The 19,756-nt window shown below is 32.1% G+C and overlaps 1 protein-coding gene and 1 long non-coding RNA gene across 5 annotated transcripts; both read right to left on the bottom strand.

The window, feature by feature from the left end:
• Positions 1 to 11,549: 11,549 nt before the first annotated feature.
• LOC105116595 (uncharacterized) lies at positions 11,550 to 12,117 on the bottom strand. Its single transcript, XR_840560.1, has 2 exons — positions 12,061 to 12,117; positions 11,550 to 11,879 (listed from the first exon to the last, which is right to left on the bottom strand). It is a non-coding gene; the product is annotated as an uncharacterized LOC105116595 (long non-coding RNA).
• A 128-nt stretch (positions 12,118 to 12,245) lies between these two features.
• Positions 12,246 to 16,872, bottom strand: LOC105116594 (eugenol synthase 1-like). Of its 4 annotated transcripts, none has more exons than XM_011014013.1 (4): positions 14,529 to 14,800; positions 14,263 to 14,397; positions 13,925 to 14,153; positions 12,246 to 12,347 (listed from the first exon to the last, which is right to left on the bottom strand). In XM_011014013.1, the coding sequence occupies exons 1-4, from the start codon at positions 14,715 to 14,717 to the stop codon at positions 12,277 to 12,279; spliced, it is 624 nt and encodes a 207-aa protein (XP_011012315.1). In that variant the 5' UTR covers positions 14,718 to 14,800; the 3' UTR covers positions 12,246 to 12,276. The 4 variants fall into 4 exon arrangements, with proteins under 4 accessions (XP_011012315.1, XP_011012318.1, XP_011012316.1 ...); XM_011014016.1 differs by having other exon boundaries at positions 12,246 to 12,331; positions 14,529 to 14,799; XM_011014014.1 differs by lacking the exons at positions 12,246 to 12,347; positions 13,925 to 14,153; positions 14,529 to 14,800 and adding exons at positions 15,992 to 16,220; positions 16,330 to 16,464; positions 16,596 to 16,872 and having other exon boundaries at positions 14,269 to 14,413.
• Between the last annotated feature and the right edge of the window lie 2,884 nt (positions 16,873 to 19,756).

The raw sequence follows: 19,756 nt of genomic DNA, 5'->3' as shown, positions 1-19,756 counted from the left end.
TTATGATGGGGGTAGATGAATCATAATTATTTGCATTAAACCAACATGCATTCTCCACCAAACAGGTTGGTCGTCCTATTTCTACCTATTATGGTGATCTGATAGAAATCTTTCAAGAACTAGATCATCGTGATAAAATTATTATGAACTAGACCCTCAGGAGAGATTTTGTACTAGACCATGAAGAAACGTATGTCTATGTTCGTCATGATTCTGTCTGACGAAACACACTGAATGGCGAACCTGGGCACTCAAAGCCATCTACTATGGTAGCTCGTCGAATAACATCAATGACCAATGAACTTGAAACCAGAGCGAGCATCTGGTTCACTGAATCATAATCAGTCATTTGGATCACAAAATCACAGCTATGAAATAGGAGTTACACGACCAGAATGCATATGTACTCACTGTGTTGAAACAGGACACACTAAACTACAATGCTATGAATTGATTGGATATCCAGAATGGTGGGATTTTTCCAAAGCACCTCGTAAACGAAACTTAAAGACAAATCATCATGCTTCAGTTGCTGTGGCGGAGCCCAATCATACATCTATCAACAATCCTGGGAAAGCCTCTTCTATTGCTACTGCTGGGAATGTAGGTAAGGCTCTTCATACCTCCACTTCTGTTAGAAATAGTGAATGGATAATTGATTCAGGTGCCACAGATCACATGACCTTAACAATAATTATATGCAGTCCATAAAACCTTCAAACCAACATATAGTATCCACAACCGATTGTACCCTTTCTTTTGTGTTAGGAGAAGGCATGCTCTCCCGTACAAAAAAATTGAATTTAGATTCGGTGCTTGTTGTCCCTTCTTTTAATCATAATTTATTATCTATTGCTCAAATAACTTGTGCTTTGAAATGTGTTGTGATTTTTTGGCCTCACCTTTGTATATTCAAGTACATTCAAACTTGAAGGACAATTGGTTATGGTACTAGGAGAGGGAAGCTCTACTATCTAGATTTGATTCCAGCAAGCTCAACTCAGTTGGCCCAAGTGTTCTTAGTTAAAACATCTTATAAACATCAGAATTTTGAAATCTAGTTATGGCACACACGTTTAGGCCATACATCCTTTGGATATTTACAAAAATTATTCCCATAATTATTTTTGCAATTGATTTTTTTTAGACTTTAAGTGTGATATTTATGAACTTGCTAAAAGTCATCATGTTTCATTTCCTATTAGAATGAATAAAAGTCCCGCACCTTTTATGGTTAATCACTTTGATGTATGGGGCCTGTAAACACTCATTCTCTAAATGGATCACATTGGTTTATTTCGTTTGTTGATGATCACATCGGTATGACTTGGATTTGTTTAATGAAATCAAAGAGTGACGTGAGTTCCCTATTTGAGCAATTTCACAAAATGATAGCAACACAATATCAATCAAACATTTAGGTTATCCATACTGATAATTGGGAAGAGTTTATCAATTAGAGCTTGAAACATTACTTGAATTTACATGGCATTATTCATCAAGCAACTTGCCCTTACACCCTTCAATAAAATGGGGTAGCCGAATGCAAAAATTGCCACCTTCTTGAGGTCGTTCGTGCTTCCTTATTTGAAGCGCACATGCCTACCTGGGGAGAAGTTGTTACTACTAAGGCCTACATCATCAACCGTGTACCTTCTAGTTCTCTGCAATTTCAAACTCCTTTTAAGGTTCTTCATTGCATTGTAAGTGATCCTACTGTGCATGTCTGCAGGTAAGGAGAAGCTGGTTACCGTGCTTATGCATAGTAACCAGCTAATATGGGCTGGGTCGAGCCTAACTTATACAGTTGGGCTAGGTTCAGCCCAACCCATGTATTTGGGCTGGCCCAACCTATTTTTTTAAAAAAATTAAAACGCTTGTTTTAAATTTTTTACAATTTTTCCGCATATTTTTTTTATGAAATTTTGATTAATATTTGGTAGTATTTTTTTTGTCGTAAAAATACAAATTCAGCATCAAAATACCCGGTTTTCATCAAAACTTTCAAGAAAATACAAAAAATTAAAAAAAACAAAAAATATTTTTGTGCATACGGTCAAATATCTTAAAGTTAAAAAAATTATATTGTATTTTTCATATATCAAAAACAATATTTTAGAATGCATTTTAACTTTAATAACCGGTTTATTAAAGTCAGGAGAATATTAGCTAAAATTTAAAAATAACAAAAATTTTATTTTATTTATTGTTTAGTATCCGAGGTATGACATTACACTTAATGCATATTCCTAATATTTAATTTATTTCTCTGCAATTTCAAACTCCTTTTTAAATAATTCAATTTTGTCACAGTAGGCGGAGGATTTTTGACGATTGTAGGCAGTGCAGCTATACGTTGAAAATTTTATACAATCCCTTGATTACCTGCACAATTTGTAATTCGTTGTCTCCTTTCATTAGCTATAAGAAACCAAGACACAAAACGAATTCTAAATTCTGAATTCTAAATTCTAAATTCGAGAGCAACTATTTGTATTACTATTTAGTATTATTTCTTTTTTATACTTTTTCTACACCCTAGTAAGATATTGATTTTTTTAAAAAAATTGAAAAATATCAAAAATATCCCAACCGTTAGATCTAATAGTATTTAAATCTGAGTCTTTGATTTCTTAGGATACAATAGGACTTACCAATCTAGAGTAAAACCCAAATCAATCTTAGCCTTTAAAATAATCTTCGCTTTGATCCTATTACGCCATGTCATCAGGTGTACAAAACACTCAGTACACAGTGACACACCGGATCAGATCCGCATGATCTATTCATCCACGATCCAATGGTTCATAGGCTTCAGACGCACCGGTGCACCATACACTCTTCTACACCGTATCAAAACCCAGAGCTTTTTTCTCCTCTCGCCAGCGATTCTCTCTCTCTCCACCGATCTCCCATTTCTGGCAGTTTCAAGCCGCGAAACCACCACAGAAGCGTGCATCACCTCCTCTTAAGCAAAACCCCGGTCGTTTTACACTTTTTCACTGGCGATTTTGGCCGGAAAAAGGCCGCGACCATCATCGGCCAACTGATCTTCAAGTCATCGATTCTCCCTCCTCAGCCATTAACGGCCAATAAGACAACCACCATAAGAATCCTCGTCCTCAGATCTACCAGAATCAACCATCTTTTGGCTGGAATCTCACCAAAAAAATTCACCATTGTCAACAGTAACCGCGCGTGATCCACACACGCTGCCACTGGTATTTTCAAAATTTTTTGATAAATCCGAGGGTGTTTCAGTCTTTTACCTATACAGGGGCACTCAGGTAATTTTTTATGATTTTTTTATGATATTTTTATATATAAATACTTGTAAATTTTTGCATGTAGAAAAAACAAAAAAATAAACAAAAATAAATAACGACGTGGGTCCAACACCCATTTTATCATATCATTATTCATGGGTTAAAAACCCATTTCTCAATGATATCTGACTCCAATAAAATCTTTATTTTTCCCAATCAAAGAAAAAATTAAATTATTCTTTTTTGTTAAAACAAACAAAAAAAAGTGGAGTCGTCGCCCGACATCGTGTAGCGACAGTAATCAAAGTGGATTTTACCCAAAACAAAGTTGTGATGGATTAACAAGCCTAATGGCTAGCATATTGAACTATGAAAAGACACAATGAGCCATGACACTTTGTGGACTAATTTTCAATAATAATGCTTGATTTTATGTTTTCCATTAGTGTGTATTGAATTGTGCCTTTATAAATTGATTATATAATTTTGCAATGTAATAACAAGAATACAATTACTATAAGGAGTATTTATTTTCCATATTTTTTACATAAATAGAAATAAAGTAGCATGATACTGCTACCATTAATAAGGTTGTTATAATGACTACCCAATAATATTTATTATGGTTCAATGTTAACACTTTTGATTGTTATTAATTAATTAACCAAATCAATGTTGTTGAAGTAATTATTTCAAAAATTTAAATAAAATTGTTATTTTTCATTCTCTAGATAGTTAGAAAAAGCTCACCAAATCATAATTACAAAAATATAACCCAAACAATCCAGTGTGAATGAAATGTATAAAATCATAATTACAAAAATATAACCCAAACAATCCAGTGTGAATGAAATGTATAAACCTGAGATGCAATTGTAATATAAAAGCACAGAAGCACACATGGAAGAAATCCCACTTTCTAATTAATTTGCAAGTACTCTACAATATGCGAAAAACTCTTCACCGTCTCCTCCACTTTATAAAACATTACAATTGTTTACAACCATATTACAAAGCAAGTAGTAATATATCTATATTAGCTAATAATAAAACAAAAAAACTATAAATGCTAGGCATTCCAGTTTTCATTAGAGTCTATGCCGATGAAATGAACATTGATTGTTTATAGAATAACAAAAAAGGAAAATAGATCTTTAGGGAGAGTGATGGCTTATGCTAGGTGAGAGACCATGGTGAAGAAAAAAAATAATCTAAAGAGAGATGAGTTGCGGTGTTTCGTGCTATCTAGGAATGATAGTTTTGTCTAATATTTTTAACAATATTTATCAATTGTGTTTTCATTGCTTGGTTAGAGCCCGTTTAGCTCAGCATTTGCAGTAACATTTTTATTTAACAATTGCAACATATCGTTTGATTACAAAACGAGCCGCAATTTTCATGCATGGCTCCACCATTATCTGCATTCAAAACTCAATCTTGTTGAAGCAGAAACTACATGCTTTTCATAATACTACATTTCCTCCAACTTGCAATTGTGTTTATAAGCACAATATAAAATTGTTTTTCTTTTCCTTCCTTGGCTAGTACTTCGGATATAGCTACATTTCCTCCAACTTGCAATTGTGTTTATAAGCACAATATAAAATTGTTTTTCTTTTCCTTCCTTGGCTAGTACTTCGGATATAGGTGGATCTTTTTTCTAGATGAGAAAACCATGAGAGCTATTGGAGAGCATTGGAGGTTGTGGCAGTGGTTTATGGTTGTTTAGGTCTAGGTTCTTTTGATTGGATTGATGTGTGTTAGGTCAATGTGGTATGCTGAGCTAATCGTTGGTCTGGGGAATCTAATTGGTTGATGGTTTACAAAGATGTAGACGGGTTTTAGGTGATCGGGTGAGATGGATTTTCAGGTTTGTATGAGGGAGACATAAGCCAGCTATGTGGTGGTTTGATGGTTGGGTCGGTTCACTATAGGCGTGTTAGTAGTGGAAAATGTGAGAGGCTATTGGGTTTGTGAGGGAGAGGGCTGATTCGTTGAGGTAAATATGTGAGGGCTAGTCTTGGTGAGGGGGTTGGTTAATGGTAGTGTTTGTTTTGGTTCTAGTGGAGGTGCTGCCAAGAGAGGAATATGGTGGAAGAAGGAGATGGTAGTGAAGAAAGATGCTGTGTGTGGTGGTTAATTTCAACTTTAGGTAGGTTTTGCAAGAATAGAACAATAAACAACTATCGAATTTGGTGGCACACGTCAACCACCATATTATATTTATGAATTTGTTACATGCCCAGGAAGCCATAGAAACTATAGTTCTTGTCAAATGGATTTTATATATGATGAAATTGTAAATAGTTTAATAGATCAATAAAAAATACTTTTATATAAAGTATTGTTTATTTCACGAAGAAATAGTAGTAGCTAAATATTCAATATTTCAATTAAAAACAATCAATATTAATATATATCTATTTTAGTTGTTTTATAATATCAATTTAAAAAGTATTTTTGACCAAACATAATTAACTATTATTTTTAACAAAATACAATTAATTATTTTTTATTAAATCTCAATTTCAACCACAATTTTAATAAAATATATATTTTTCCAAATTCACCTTAATTTAAAATACTTTTTATAAAATAATTTTTTTTCAAATTACAATCGTAATAATTACTACAATACCAAATACTAATATCTCCCGATCAGCTTTTCATGTCAGAAACTAGAACAAAAATGCTTCTCATTAATCGCGACCAGAACTATATTTTTATATGGGGTCCACAAGCTAAACCTTAGTTTAAATTTGTTACCAAACATTGGGAAATTGTGCAGGGAAAAGCCATAAAAGCCACCACTCTCCTCAAAACATACTATGTAGAAGATGACTTCCTTTACAATAAGAATCACGTTCAAGAAACAAATGAAAATGAATCCGTGATGTCATTCAAATTACCACATTCATGTGAATAAACATCTGATACTAAGAATCTAAATAACAAGTATATGTAGAATTTAGAATAATGAGTCAATTAAAATCTTAAAAATCACTTCCAAAACACGTTTAAGTTAGTCGCACATGCATAGTTTGCTGTTGGCTGAGTAGATGGGTCTTTGATGATATACTTACAAGTGCATCAGATGAAATGTCGTACCTTAACTTCACTAGAGCCATAAACAGAGATATCTTGAGGATGCCCATGTAGACAGAGCAAGTGATTGAAAAAATATGCACCAAAGCAATTTGCTGACACAAGAGTAAGGGATTCCAACTTCCTCTGTGGCCCTTCTAATCTTCCTCTTCTTCTCAAGGAAAGCTTCAAATAGGGGCAATGGAGTCACTCTATCCTCTTCAACTCTAAACGGAAAGAACCTCTAATATGCACAGAAAATTACATGTATAAGCTTAGATAGCCCACCACGCATGCACATAACTATAAATAACATTATCCAAATTGTTATGCTTTAACAAGAGGATATATATACCTTTATATTACTAGCAACCTTTATGGTTTATATGATATTGAGGAGTTTGTTTGATGTCATGATAAATAAAAAATATCAAATTGAAACAAATTATGTAATCCAATGAATAATCATCAAAATATTAAATGATGCACTTGAAAAAAGTTATCCTAGAAAAATCAATAAAGATTAAATTGTGATGGATTAAATTTGAAAAATATAATAATAAAAAATAAAAAAAATAAAAATAAAAAGAAAAAAAAAGACTCATATGCTTGGGTTTGGTTAGACCAATGTGTTTAAGCCTAAAAAAAAGGTGAGGAGTATAAGCCAAGAGTAGTCTACACAACTCAGCCTTTTTATTTTAATTTTTTTAAGCGGTGGGTAATATTTTTATCCCCCCTTAATTTTTTTTTTTTAAATAAAGATGTTGCGTCACAAGCTTTGCCCTTGTTATGGTGACTTTTGGTCACTGGAAAGTTAGGGGTTTGATAAAAGAATAATTTATTTTTAACCATATTTTGACAAAAAAATATTATAAACACCTTGAAAATCATTCTCAAACAACCTAAAAATTTTCCTAAAAACCCACAATAAACTTCAAACTGATTTTTTCTACCTAAAGTTCACCATCTCATGTAAGGTTAAGTGAAAATAACACATAGGATAAAACTATACTCATAAAAAGTAATGATAATGGCCTCGGCCTCACAACTTGACCTTTTAGATGTCCGTCTATCTGCAGACGTTACAAACAAGAAAACAAATTCAAGACATGGAAATCATAGATCATACAACTCATTCAAAAGTGGCAGTTGTAGGATCTAGAGAATTAGTGAGAAAAATATTAAGAAGTTGATCGATCATTCTAAATTCTAGGTCTAGATATAGCCCAGAAGCCTCCAAGTCATCCTCTCCCAGTTCAAACCCTATCGTGTCACCCTTCACGAACAAATTGTGAAGAATAGAAACTGGATATTTTATGGATATGGAAGGGCTTAAACAGATGTTAGCAACGTTGATAAGTTTGAGTAATTATCTCCAAGTTGGATTTCCGGTATTTAAGTCCCATTGTATCTCTAATGTTTGCTGTAGAAATATATCCTAGAATCCTTGTAAACGTGTGATTATATCCGAATAAAAATAGCTTTTCATATAGTTATTCAATAAGCCCAAAACTATAGGATCAGGAAAACAAAGCTTTGTAAAGTTGGTTATTTATACTGTGTTTGTAATAGAGAAAGCAAGCTGCATAAACAATTGAATCCCTTCACGTATTCTTTATATTTCTTAACTTGGTATCAGAGCAAGCTATAGTATCTGCTCTGTATATCACAACACAAATCCTGAAAACCGTATAAACTTTCTTTTTGCACCATGACTAGTGACAAAACTGAATCATCCTCCTCTACAACAGTTATCCATTTTCAATAAGGGAATTCCAGTTTCTTAACTAATGTCATCCTTATTGAAAGTAACTATTATGTCTAGTCTCATATCATGGAGATGCAAATTGCAAGGTAAGAGAAACTTGAATATCTTATGAGTAACACTTCTCTAGAGATTATTGACCCATCCTATGCTAAATGGTATGCTAAGAATCAGAAGGTTAAAGGATGGTTGTTGACCTCCATGTCACCAGAGATTATGAAACGCTACCTTAGACTGCCTACTCCACATGGGATCTAGAATGCTCTTACCAAAGAATTTTATGATGGGGGTAGATGAATCATAATTATTTGCATTAAACCAACTTGAAACAGGACACACTAAACTACAATGCTATGAATTGATTGGATATCCAAAATGGTGGGATTTTTCCAAAGCACCTCGTAAACGAAACTTAAAGACAAATCCTCATGCTTTAGTTGCTGTGGAGGAGCCCAATCATACGTCTATCAACAATCCTGGGAAAGCCTCTTCTATTGCTAATGGTGGGAATGCAGGTAAGGCTCTTCATACCTCCACTTCTGTTAGAAATAGTGAATGGATAATTGATTCAGGTGCCACAAATCACATGACCTTAACAATAATTATATGCAGTCCATAAAACCTTCAAACCAACAATCCATAAAACCTTCAAACCAACATATAGTATCCACAACCGATTGTACCCTTTCTTCTGTGTTAGGAGAAGGCATGCTCTCCCTTACAAAAAAATTGAATTTAGATTCGGTGCTTGTTGTCCCTTCTCTTAATCATAATTTATTATCTATTGCTCTAATAACTTATGCTTTGAAGTGTGTTGTGATTTTTTAGCCTAACCATTGTATATTCAAGTACATTCAAACTTGGAAGACAATTGGTTATGATACTAGGAGAGGGAACTCTACTATCTAGATCTGATTCCAACAAGCTCAACTCAGTTGGCTCAAGTGTTCTTAGTTAAAACATCTTATAAACATCAGAATTTTGAAATCTAGTTATGGCATAGACGTTTAGGCCGTGCATCCTTTGAATATTTACAAAAATTATTCCCACAGTTATTTTTGCAATTGATTTTTTCAGACTTTAATTGTGATATTTGTGAACTTGTTAAAAGTCATCATGTTTCATTTTCTATTAGAATGAATAAAAGTCCTGCACCTTTTATGGTTATTCACTCTGATGCATGGGGTCTGTAAATACTCATTCTCTAAATGGATTACGTTGGTTTATTTCATTCGTTGATGATCACACCCATATGACTTAGATTTGTTTAATAAAATCAAAGAGTGACGTGAGTTCCCTATTCGAGCAATTTCACAAAAAGATAGCAACATAATTTCATTCAAACATTTAGGTTATCTGTATTGATAATGGGAAAGAATTTATCAATCAGAGCTTGAAACATTACTTGAATTCACAAGGCATTATTCATCAAATAATTTGCCCTTACACCCTTCAATAAAATAGGGTAGCCGAATGCAAAAATTGCCACCTTCTTGAGGTCATTCGTGCTTCCTTATTTGAAGCGCACATGCCTACTTGAGGAGAAGTTGTTACTACTGAAGCCTACATCATCAACCGTGTACCTTCTAGTTCTCTGCAATTTCAAACTCCTTTTAAGGTTCTTCATCGCATTGTAAGTGCTCTTACTGTGCATGTCTGCAAGTAGGGAGAAGCTGGTTATTATGTTATGCATAGTAACTAGCTAATATGGGCTGGGCTAAGCCCAACCTATACAGTTGGGCTAGGTTCGACCCAACCCATGTATTTGGGCTGACTTGACTTATTTTTTTTAAAAAAAATTAAAATGCTTATTTTAGATTTTTTTTAAATTTTTTTGCATGTTTTTTATGTAATTTTGATTAATATTTGACAGTATTTTTATGTCGTAAAAATACAAATCCAGTATCAAAATACTCAGTTTTCGTCAAAACCTTCAAAAAAATACAAAAAATTAAAAAAAATTAAAAATATTTTTGTGCATATGATCTAGTGTCTTAAAGTTACAAAGAAATCATATTGTATTTTTCATATACCAAAAACAATATTTTAGCATGTATTTTAGTTTTAATAACTAGTTTATTAAAGTCAAGAGAATATTGATCAAAATTTTAAAAATAACAAAAATTTTATTTTATTTGTCGCTTAGTATCGAGATATGAAATTACATGTAATGCATATTTCTAATATTTAATTTATTTCTCTGCAATTTCAAACTCCTTTTAAGGTTCTTCATCGCATTGCAAGTGCTCCTACTGTGCCAAATTTATCTCCTAAAGTTTTTAGATGTGTAGCCTTGTGCATCTTCGCAAAGGCTTGTGAACTAGGCTAGAATCCCGGGCGCTTTAATGTGTGTTTGTCGGCTATACCCTGCATCAAAAAGGCTATCGATGTTATCACCCTCCTTCTAGCAAATTTTATGTTACTCTTAATGTGGTCTTCCATGAAACTACTATGTATTATTCTGCGGGTTCACCTCAATGGGAGGCTGGCGATGAAGTGCAGAGATTAACTAATCCTGCACATATATAATTTGGATGTCATTGCACAAGGTAACCGATTAATTGATCCTTTGGATAACTTGGAAACTAGCAATGAATGTCCGGGTGATAAGAACATTGAGGATCACCGGGACAGGGAGGGGTATACCAGTGATGCAAGTTATGGTTGTGATGGTCCAGAAATCGAAATCATTGACAATAATCAGGATAACTTGGAGGTGCCAACAGTTTCCTACAATATACCAGTTAACCAATTGTGTTCCCCGGTCGATTTCATACTTGAGTCTCATGAGAGTCTTCCATTTGAACCTCTAAAAGAACTACTTAATCGAGTCACACGAGGTAAACCCAAGGTGAACTATGAACCGGTCCTTCACTCTAGATTTAAATATTTTTAACTATGTATTCTATAGGTGAACTATGAACCGGTCCTTCACTCTAAATTTAAATATTCTCTGAATAACTATGTATTCTAACATAGATTGTCAAAAGAAAAAATGGCATTTATATATCAATTATTTATTGTATCTATTTTTAATAATGTGCAGAAGCCTTGGATGATTCTAGATGGAGGGAGGCAATGAATGAACAGATGTAAGCCCTTCAAGAGAACTCAGCATGGGAAGTTATTGACTTGGTTCATGACAGTGTCATTGAAAAAAAAAAAAAGAATAAATCACTCCAACAATATATAGTGATTTGTCTATACGTGAACAGTAGCATAAGAAACAATATTATTTTACTGGGCCTTTTAGTGTTTTGTATATAATAATAATAATAATATAATGTTATGCACTCGTGTATTAATCATTTGAGAATTTGGAGACCTAAACGTCATTGAAGTCTTAAAGATCTCTATATTTTGTTCCACCTTCTTGATTATATTGTCCTAGAGACGGCAATAATAATTGCAGTACCAATACAGCCAAGGTATACAAAGAAAGGACTCCGATTATTAATAATAATGGCCTCGGCCTCACAACCTGACCTTTTAGATGTCCGTCTATCTGCGGACGTTACAAACAAGAAAACAAATTCAAGACATGGAAATCGCAGATCATAAAACTCATTCAAAGGCAGCAGCTGCACGATCTGGAGGGCTAGTCAAAAAAATATCAAGAAGTTGATCGATCGTTCTAAATTCCAGGTCTGGATATAGCCCAGAAGCCTCCAAGTCGCCCTCTCCCAGTTCAAACCCCATCGTGTCACCCTTCACGAACAAACTGTGAAGAACAGAAACTGGGATATTTTGTGGATGTGGAAGGGCTGCAACAGATGTTAGCAAGAAGTCAAATGCTTTTAAAGGGTGAAAAGAAATCACCTGAAAATGTAGGTTTGAGATAAAAATATTATATAGAATGGAAGAATCCCATTAATCAAATGAAAAGGGCAAGAAGCCAAAGTATATCAAATATTAAAAAATAATGCGTCAAAAGATATTTCTTACTCTCAAAGAGCTTCACTATCTCATCCTCATGGACGTAAATCCTATTAAATGTCATTCCAGTCTTCTTCTTCCTAACACGACGAGAAGATTAATGTCTTCTTGTAAGTACAGAAGTGTCGAAGTAATAAATAATCCAACAAGACCGAGGTCAAACCACAGAGAGGTTAATTATACAAAACGGGTCGAGAACCTGAGGATTAGCTAATGTGGAGATAACTACATCCACTTGACGAAGAACCGATACAAGTTTCTCCTGCTCATCGAATTCTCCCTGCAACACTTGAAAACTATTTAGTTATTTAACGTCATGCTTTTGAACACGTACATGTAGGGTGAAGGGTAATCAAGATGAATGTTGGTAAATTAGAAAACGAAGGGTTAATTAGATTAATCACTATATACTTGAGCAATGGTGACCCCCATGGCTTGGAATTCCTTGTGGATGCCTATTTTAGCAGGAGAAGATTGTGTGGTGATGGGACGAGAATATATGTAAGTTTTGTGACCCATTGAAACACTTGCTTTCACCATATACTTGCCTAAGTAGCCAGTTCCCCCACATATGAGGATCTTGCTCATCTCATTCTGCATTGCTTGCTCTCTCAGCAAGCACAACTAGCTATTAATCTACCTCACCCGCTAGATAATTTATAGAGCGGAAAATTGACCTCAGGTTACTGTGATCATACGCCTCTCTCTCTTTATTTTGTGTTTAGAAGATCCAAAGTCTTTTTGTCCTTTTATTTTACAATTAATTAATATCATCATGTCTCTAACAATTAATTTATAATTAAAAACAAATATAAAACTATCAAATACTAAACTTTCTCAAAATTATCAAAATAAATAAATGTTATTGTTAAAAAAATCAGTAATATCATAATAATATCAAGAATAATCATAATAAATAATCACATTTATAATCAATTAATCATTAAGAGAATTTTTATATTTATTGAGGTAATTTTTTGTTGATACCTATATTATTTTTCTATCGGTAATTGATTCACCGATAGGATTACATATAAAAAGATGAAAAAGACTCTCAAAAGAAAAGTACAAGCCTTCTTTGGACCCTGATGTGAATAGCCGATTGATATTGATTGGAACTAGTAAATATGTGCTTTGCCTTCAATTTCATACACTATATAAAAAGACTAGCTTTATCTCTTTTTTTTAGAAGCAACCTTTATAAAATAAACTATTAAGATAGCACTCATCCCCAATTGATATTGATTGAAAGCATGAAATTTTATATTTAACTATTATATTGGTGATTTTATCTATAATATTTAATTTAAAATTTTAATTTAATTAAAAATTCTTAGAAACTACCAAATATTACCAATGACTTTTCAATCCGTCGGTGATTCTGTCTATAATATTTAATTTAATTTTTTAATTTAATAATTTTTTTTTAGAAACCGTCAAATAACACTAATGACTTTTCAATTCATTTGTGATTTTATCTGTAAAGAATAAAATTCCATTCATGATTCCCTTTATAATTTACATGATAAACAGTGTTAGGAGAAATAAACAATTTACCAATAAGTTTACAAAAGGATTTTATTGACAGCATTAATACCATCGGTAATTCCAATGGTATAAATGACATGTCATTGTATATTTTGGATTTGTTTCAATTCCTTCTTTTTTCACTATAATTCTCTTGGTATATATCAATGAAATATTTCTGTTGGTAAAACTCACTGCAATTTATAGATGAAAATAATAGAAAGATTATCATAATAGATGTATGATAATGGATATATAGATACTGATGTAGAGTACGTGTACAGTAAATTGGGATTTTGATACACACAGTGACGATAATGAATGAATGGAATTGATGTTTTCGTACCCTTAGCTTCACCAGAGCCATAGACAGTGATATCTTGAGGTTGCTCATGTGGACGGAGCAAGTAATTGACAAAGTATGCACCAAAGCAATTTGCTGACACAAAAGTGTAAGGGATTCCGGCTTCCTCTGTGGCCCTTCTAATCTTCCTCTTGTTCTCAAGGAAAGCTTCAAATGGGGGCAAGGGAGTCACTCTGTCCTCTTCAACTCCAAAGTCTGACGGAAAGAACCTCTAGTATGCACAGAAAATTACATGAATAAGCTTAGCTAGCCCACCACACATGCACATAACTATATATAACACTCTCCAGATTGTTGTCCTTTAACAAGAGGATATATACCTTTATATTACCAGCAACTTTTATGGCTTCTATAATTTTGAGCTGGTCGAGAACCTGAGGATTAGCTAATGTGGAGATAACTACATCCACTTGACGAAGAACCGATACAAGTTTCTCCTGCTCATCGAATTCTCCCTGCAACACTTGAAAACTATTTAGTTATTTAACGTCATGCTTTTGAACACGTACATGTAGGGTGAAGGGTAATCAAGATGAATGTTGGTAAATTAGAAAACGAAGGGTTAATTAGATTAATCACTATATACTTGAGCAATGGTGACCCCCATGGCTTGGAATTCCTTGTGGATGCCTATTTTAGCAGGAGAAGATTGTGTGGTGATGGGACGAGAATATATGTAAGTTTTGTGACCCATTGAAACACTTGCTTTCACCATATACTTGCCTAAGTAGCCAGTTCCCCCACATATGAGGATCTTGCTCATCTCATTCTGCATTGCTTGCTCTCTCAGCAAGCACAACTAGCTATTAATCTACCTCACCCGCTAGATAATTTATAGAGCGGAAAATTGACCTCAGGTTACTGTGATCATACGCCTGTCTGCTCTTTATTTTGTGTGTAGAAGATCCAAAGTCTTTTTGTCCTTTTATTTTACAATTAATTAATATCATCATGTCTCTAACAATTAATTTATAATTAAAAACAAATATAAAACTATCAAATACTAAACTTTCTCAAAATTATCAAAATAAATAAATGTTATTGTTAAAAAAATCAGTAATATCATAATAATATCAAGAATAATCATAATAAATAATCACATTTATAATCAATTAATCATTAAGAGAATTTTTATATTTATTGAGGTAATTTTTTGTTGATACCTATATTATTTTTCTATCGGTAATTGATTCACCGATAGGATTACATATAAAAAGATGAAAAAGACTCTCAAAAGAAAAGTACAAGCCTTCTTTGGACCCTGATGTGAATAGCCGATTGATATTGATTGGAACTAGTAAATATGTGCTTTGCCTTCAATTTCATACACTATATAAAAAGACTAGCTTTATCTCTTTTTTTTAGAAGCAACCTTTATAAAATAAACTATTAAGATAGCACTCATCCCCAATTGATATTGATTGAAAGCATGAAATTTTATATTTAACTATTATATTGGTGATTTTATCTATAATATTTAATTTAAAATTTTAATTTAATTAAAAATTCTTAGAAACTACCAAATATTACCAATGACTTTTCAATCCGTCGGTGATTCTGTCTATAATATTTAATTTAATTTTTTAATTTAATAATTTTTTTTTAGAAACCGTCAAATAACACTAATGACTTTTCAATTCATTTGTGATTTTATCTGTAAAGAATAAAATTCCATTCATGATTCCCTTTATAATTTACATGATAAACAGTGTTAGGAGAAATAAACAATTTACCAATAAGTTTACAAAAGGATTTTATTGACAGCATTAATACCATCGGTAATTCCAATGGTATAAATGACATGTCATTGTATATTTTGGATTTGTTTCAATTCCTTCTTTTTTCACTATAATTCTCTTGGTATATATCAATGAAATATTTCTGTTGGTAAAACTCACTGCAATTTATAGATGAAAATAATAGAAAGATTATCATAATAGATGTATGATAATGGATATATAGATACTGATGTAGAGTACGTGTACAGTAAATTGGGATTTTGATACACACAGTGACGATAATGAATGAATGGAATTGATGTTTTCGTACCCTTAGCTTCACCAGAGCCATAGACAGTGATATCTTGAGGTTGCTCATGTGGACGGAGCAAGTAATTGACAAAGTATGCACCAAAGCAATTTGCTGACACAAAAGTGTAAGGGATTCCGGCTTCCTCTGTGGCCCTTCTAATCTTCCTCTTGTTCTCAAGGAAAGCTTCAAATGGGGGCAAGGGAGTCACTCTGTCCTCTTCAACTCCAAAGTCTGACGGAAAGAACCTCTAGTATGCACAGAAAATTACATGAATAAGCTTAGCTAGCCCACCACACATGCACATAACTATATATAACACTCTCCAGATTGTTGTCCTTTAACAAGAGGATATATACCTTTATATTACCAGCAACTTTTATGGCTTCTATAATTTTGAGCTGGTCGAGAACCTGAGGATTAGCTAATGTGGAGATAACTACATCCACTTGACGAAGAACCGATACAAGTTTCTCCTGCTCATCGAATTCTCCCTGCAACACTTGAAAACTATTTAGTTATTTAACGTCATGCTTTTGAACACGTACATGTAGGGTGAAGGGTAATCAAGATGAATGTTGGTAAATTAGAAAACGAAGGGTTAATTAGATTAATCACTATATACTTGAGCAATGGTGACCCCCATGGCTTGGAATTCCTTGTGGATGCCTATTTTAGCAGGAGAAGATTGTGTGGTGATGGGACGAGAATATATGTAAGTTTTGTGACCCATTGAAACACTTGCTTTCACCATATACTTGCCTAAGTAGCCAGTTCCCCCACATATGAGGATCTTGCTCATCTCATTCTGCATTGCTTGCTCTCTCAGCAAGCACAACTAGCTATTAATCTACCTCACCCGCTAGATAATTTATAGAGCGGAAAATTGACCTCAGGTTACTGTGATCATACGCCTTTCTGCTCTTTATTTTGTGTTTAGAAGATCCAAAGTCTTTTTGTCCTTTTATTTTACAATTAATTAATATCATCATGTCTCTAACAATTAATTTATAATTAAAAACAAATATAAAACTATCAAATACTAAACTTTCTCAAAATTATCAAAATAAATAAATGTTATTGTTAAAAAAATCAGTAATATCATAATAATATCAAGAATAATCATAATAAATAATCACATTTATAATCAATTAATCATTAAGAGAATTTTTATATTTATTGAGGTAATTTTTTGTTGATACCTATATTATTTTTCTATCGGTAATTGATTCACCGATAGGATTACATATAAAAAGATGAAAAAGACTCTCAAAAGAAAAGTACAAGCCTTCTTTGGACCCTGATGTGAATAGCCGATTGATATTGATTGGAACTAGTAAATATGTGCTTTGCCTTCAATTTCATACACTATATAAAAAGACTAGCTTTATCTCTTTTTTTTAGAAGCAACCTTTATAAAATAAACTATTAAGATAGCACTCATCCCCAATTGATATTGATTGAAAGCATGAAATTTTATATTTAACTATTATATTGGTGATTTTATCTATAATATTTAATTTAAAATTTTAATTTAATTAAAAATTCTTAGAAACTACCAAATATTACCAATGACTTTTCAATCCGTCGGTGATTCTGTCTATAATATTTAATTTTATTTTTTAATTTAATAATTTTTTTTTAGAAACCCTCAAATAACACTAATGACTTTTCAATTCATTTGTGATTTTATCTGTAAAGAATAAAATTCCATTCATGATTCCCTTTATAATTTACATGATAAACAGTGTTAGGAGAAATAAACAATTTACCAATAAGTTTACAAAAGGATTTTATTGACAGCATTAATACCATCGGTAATTCCAATGGTATAAATGACATGTCATTGTATATTTTGGATTTGTTTCAATTCCTTCTTTTTTCACTATAATTCTCAATAAAGAAAATTAGATCAAGGACTAAATTATACTTACTCTAAAATATGATGACTAAAAAACAATAAATTCAAAACTTTATTGATATGAAAAAAATAAAATATAAAGGCTAGAGTAATTTTTCCGCAAAGACTTGACATTGATTATGATGCAACATATTCTCTTGTAGTAGATGCAATTACATTTTGGTATCTCATTAGCTTAGTAGCTCATGAAAAGCTATATATATATGTCTAATAGATGTAGTCACAACCTATTTATATTGGTCAATTGATAATAATATTTATAAGAGAATCCCTAAAGGATTTAAAATGCCCAAAGCATATAATTCAAATTCCCTAAAAGTTTACTCAATCAAGTTATAAAGGTTCTTATATGGGTTAAAGTAATCAGAATGCATGTGGTATAATCATCTTAATGAATATTTATAGAGAGAAGGTTATAATAATGATTTTATATACCTATGTATTTTTATAAAAAAGTCAGAATATGATTTGTTATTATTTTTATATATGTTGATGATTTAAATATTATTGAAATTCATAGAGAGATACCAAAAATAATAAATTATTTAAAGAAAGAGTTTGAGATGAAAGATTAAAAAAAAAAATTTCTCGGCCTACAGATCAAGCATTTAGCAGATGAAATTCTCATTTATCAGTCAACTTGCATAGAAAAGATCCGTAAAAGATTTTATATGGATAAAACACATTCATTAAGTACATCAATGTTGTTCGATGACTTGATGTTCAACAAGACACTTTTAGACCTCGTGAGGATGACGAATAATTTCTTGGTCTTCAATTACCATATATTAGTGCAATTGGTGCGCAAATGTATCTTACTAATAATACGTGACCTGATATAGTATTCTTTATGAACTTGTTAGCAAGATATAGTTCTTTTCCTGCTTGGAGACATTGAAATGAAATTAAACATGTTTTTCATTATCTACAAGGAAATTCAAATACGAGCTTATTTTATTCAAATAATTCTAATCATGAATTAGTTAGGTATGTTGATTGCATGATTTTTATCTGATCCATATAAAGGTCAATTTTAAACAGGTTATCTCTTTACATGTGGTAATACTACTATATTATAGAGATTTACAAAGAAAACATTAGTTGTTACTTCATTTAATCATGTTAAAATACTTGCAATCCATGAAGCTAGTCATGAGTGTGTGTGGCTGAGATCAATGATAAAAACATAATTATGGAACATATGGTTTATCCTCCAGCAAGGAACTTTAACCATATTATATGAAGATAATATTGCATGCATAACTCAATTAAAGGGATGATACATCAAAGGAGATAAGACAAAGAATATCTCACCAAAATTCTTCTTCACATAGTAACATTGATGTTCAACAAACTCACTTAAAAAATAATCTAGTAGATTTGTTCACTAAAACATTATCAACTATAATTTTTAAAGGATTGCGGTGCAATATTGGAAGGAGATAGCTTAAAGACTTGAGATGATATTTTAATTAGGGAAAGTTAATATACGCTGCATTGTTTTTTCTTTAACCTATGTTTTTTCTTATTGAGTTTTCCTAGCAATGTTTTTAATGAGGCAACTTTTAATATATAAGGTTTTACAATAGATATTTAAGAGGGAATGTTATAAAATCATATATTGTATATGTATGTCTAAATACCTTCCTACACTCCTTATATCTCTAAGGTTACAAGTATTTATGTATATGTGCCTATAAATAAAAGTATTGTTGAGAGAATGAGATATACACATATAACTAGAAATTCATATATTGTATATGTATGTCTAAATACCTTCCTACACTCCTTATATCTCTAAGGTTACAAGTATTTATGTATATGTGCCTATAAATAAAAGTATTGTTGAGAGAATGAGATATACA

This window comes from Populus euphratica, unplaced genomic scaffold (genome assembly GCF_000495115.2).
Source record: "Populus euphratica unplaced genomic scaffold, PopEup_1.0 scaffold987.1, whole genome shotgun sequence".
Lineage (NCBI taxonomy): Eukaryota > Viridiplantae > Streptophyta > Magnoliopsida > Malpighiales > Salicaceae > Populus > Populus euphratica.
This window is presented reverse-complemented; position numbering and strand designations above follow the sequence as displayed.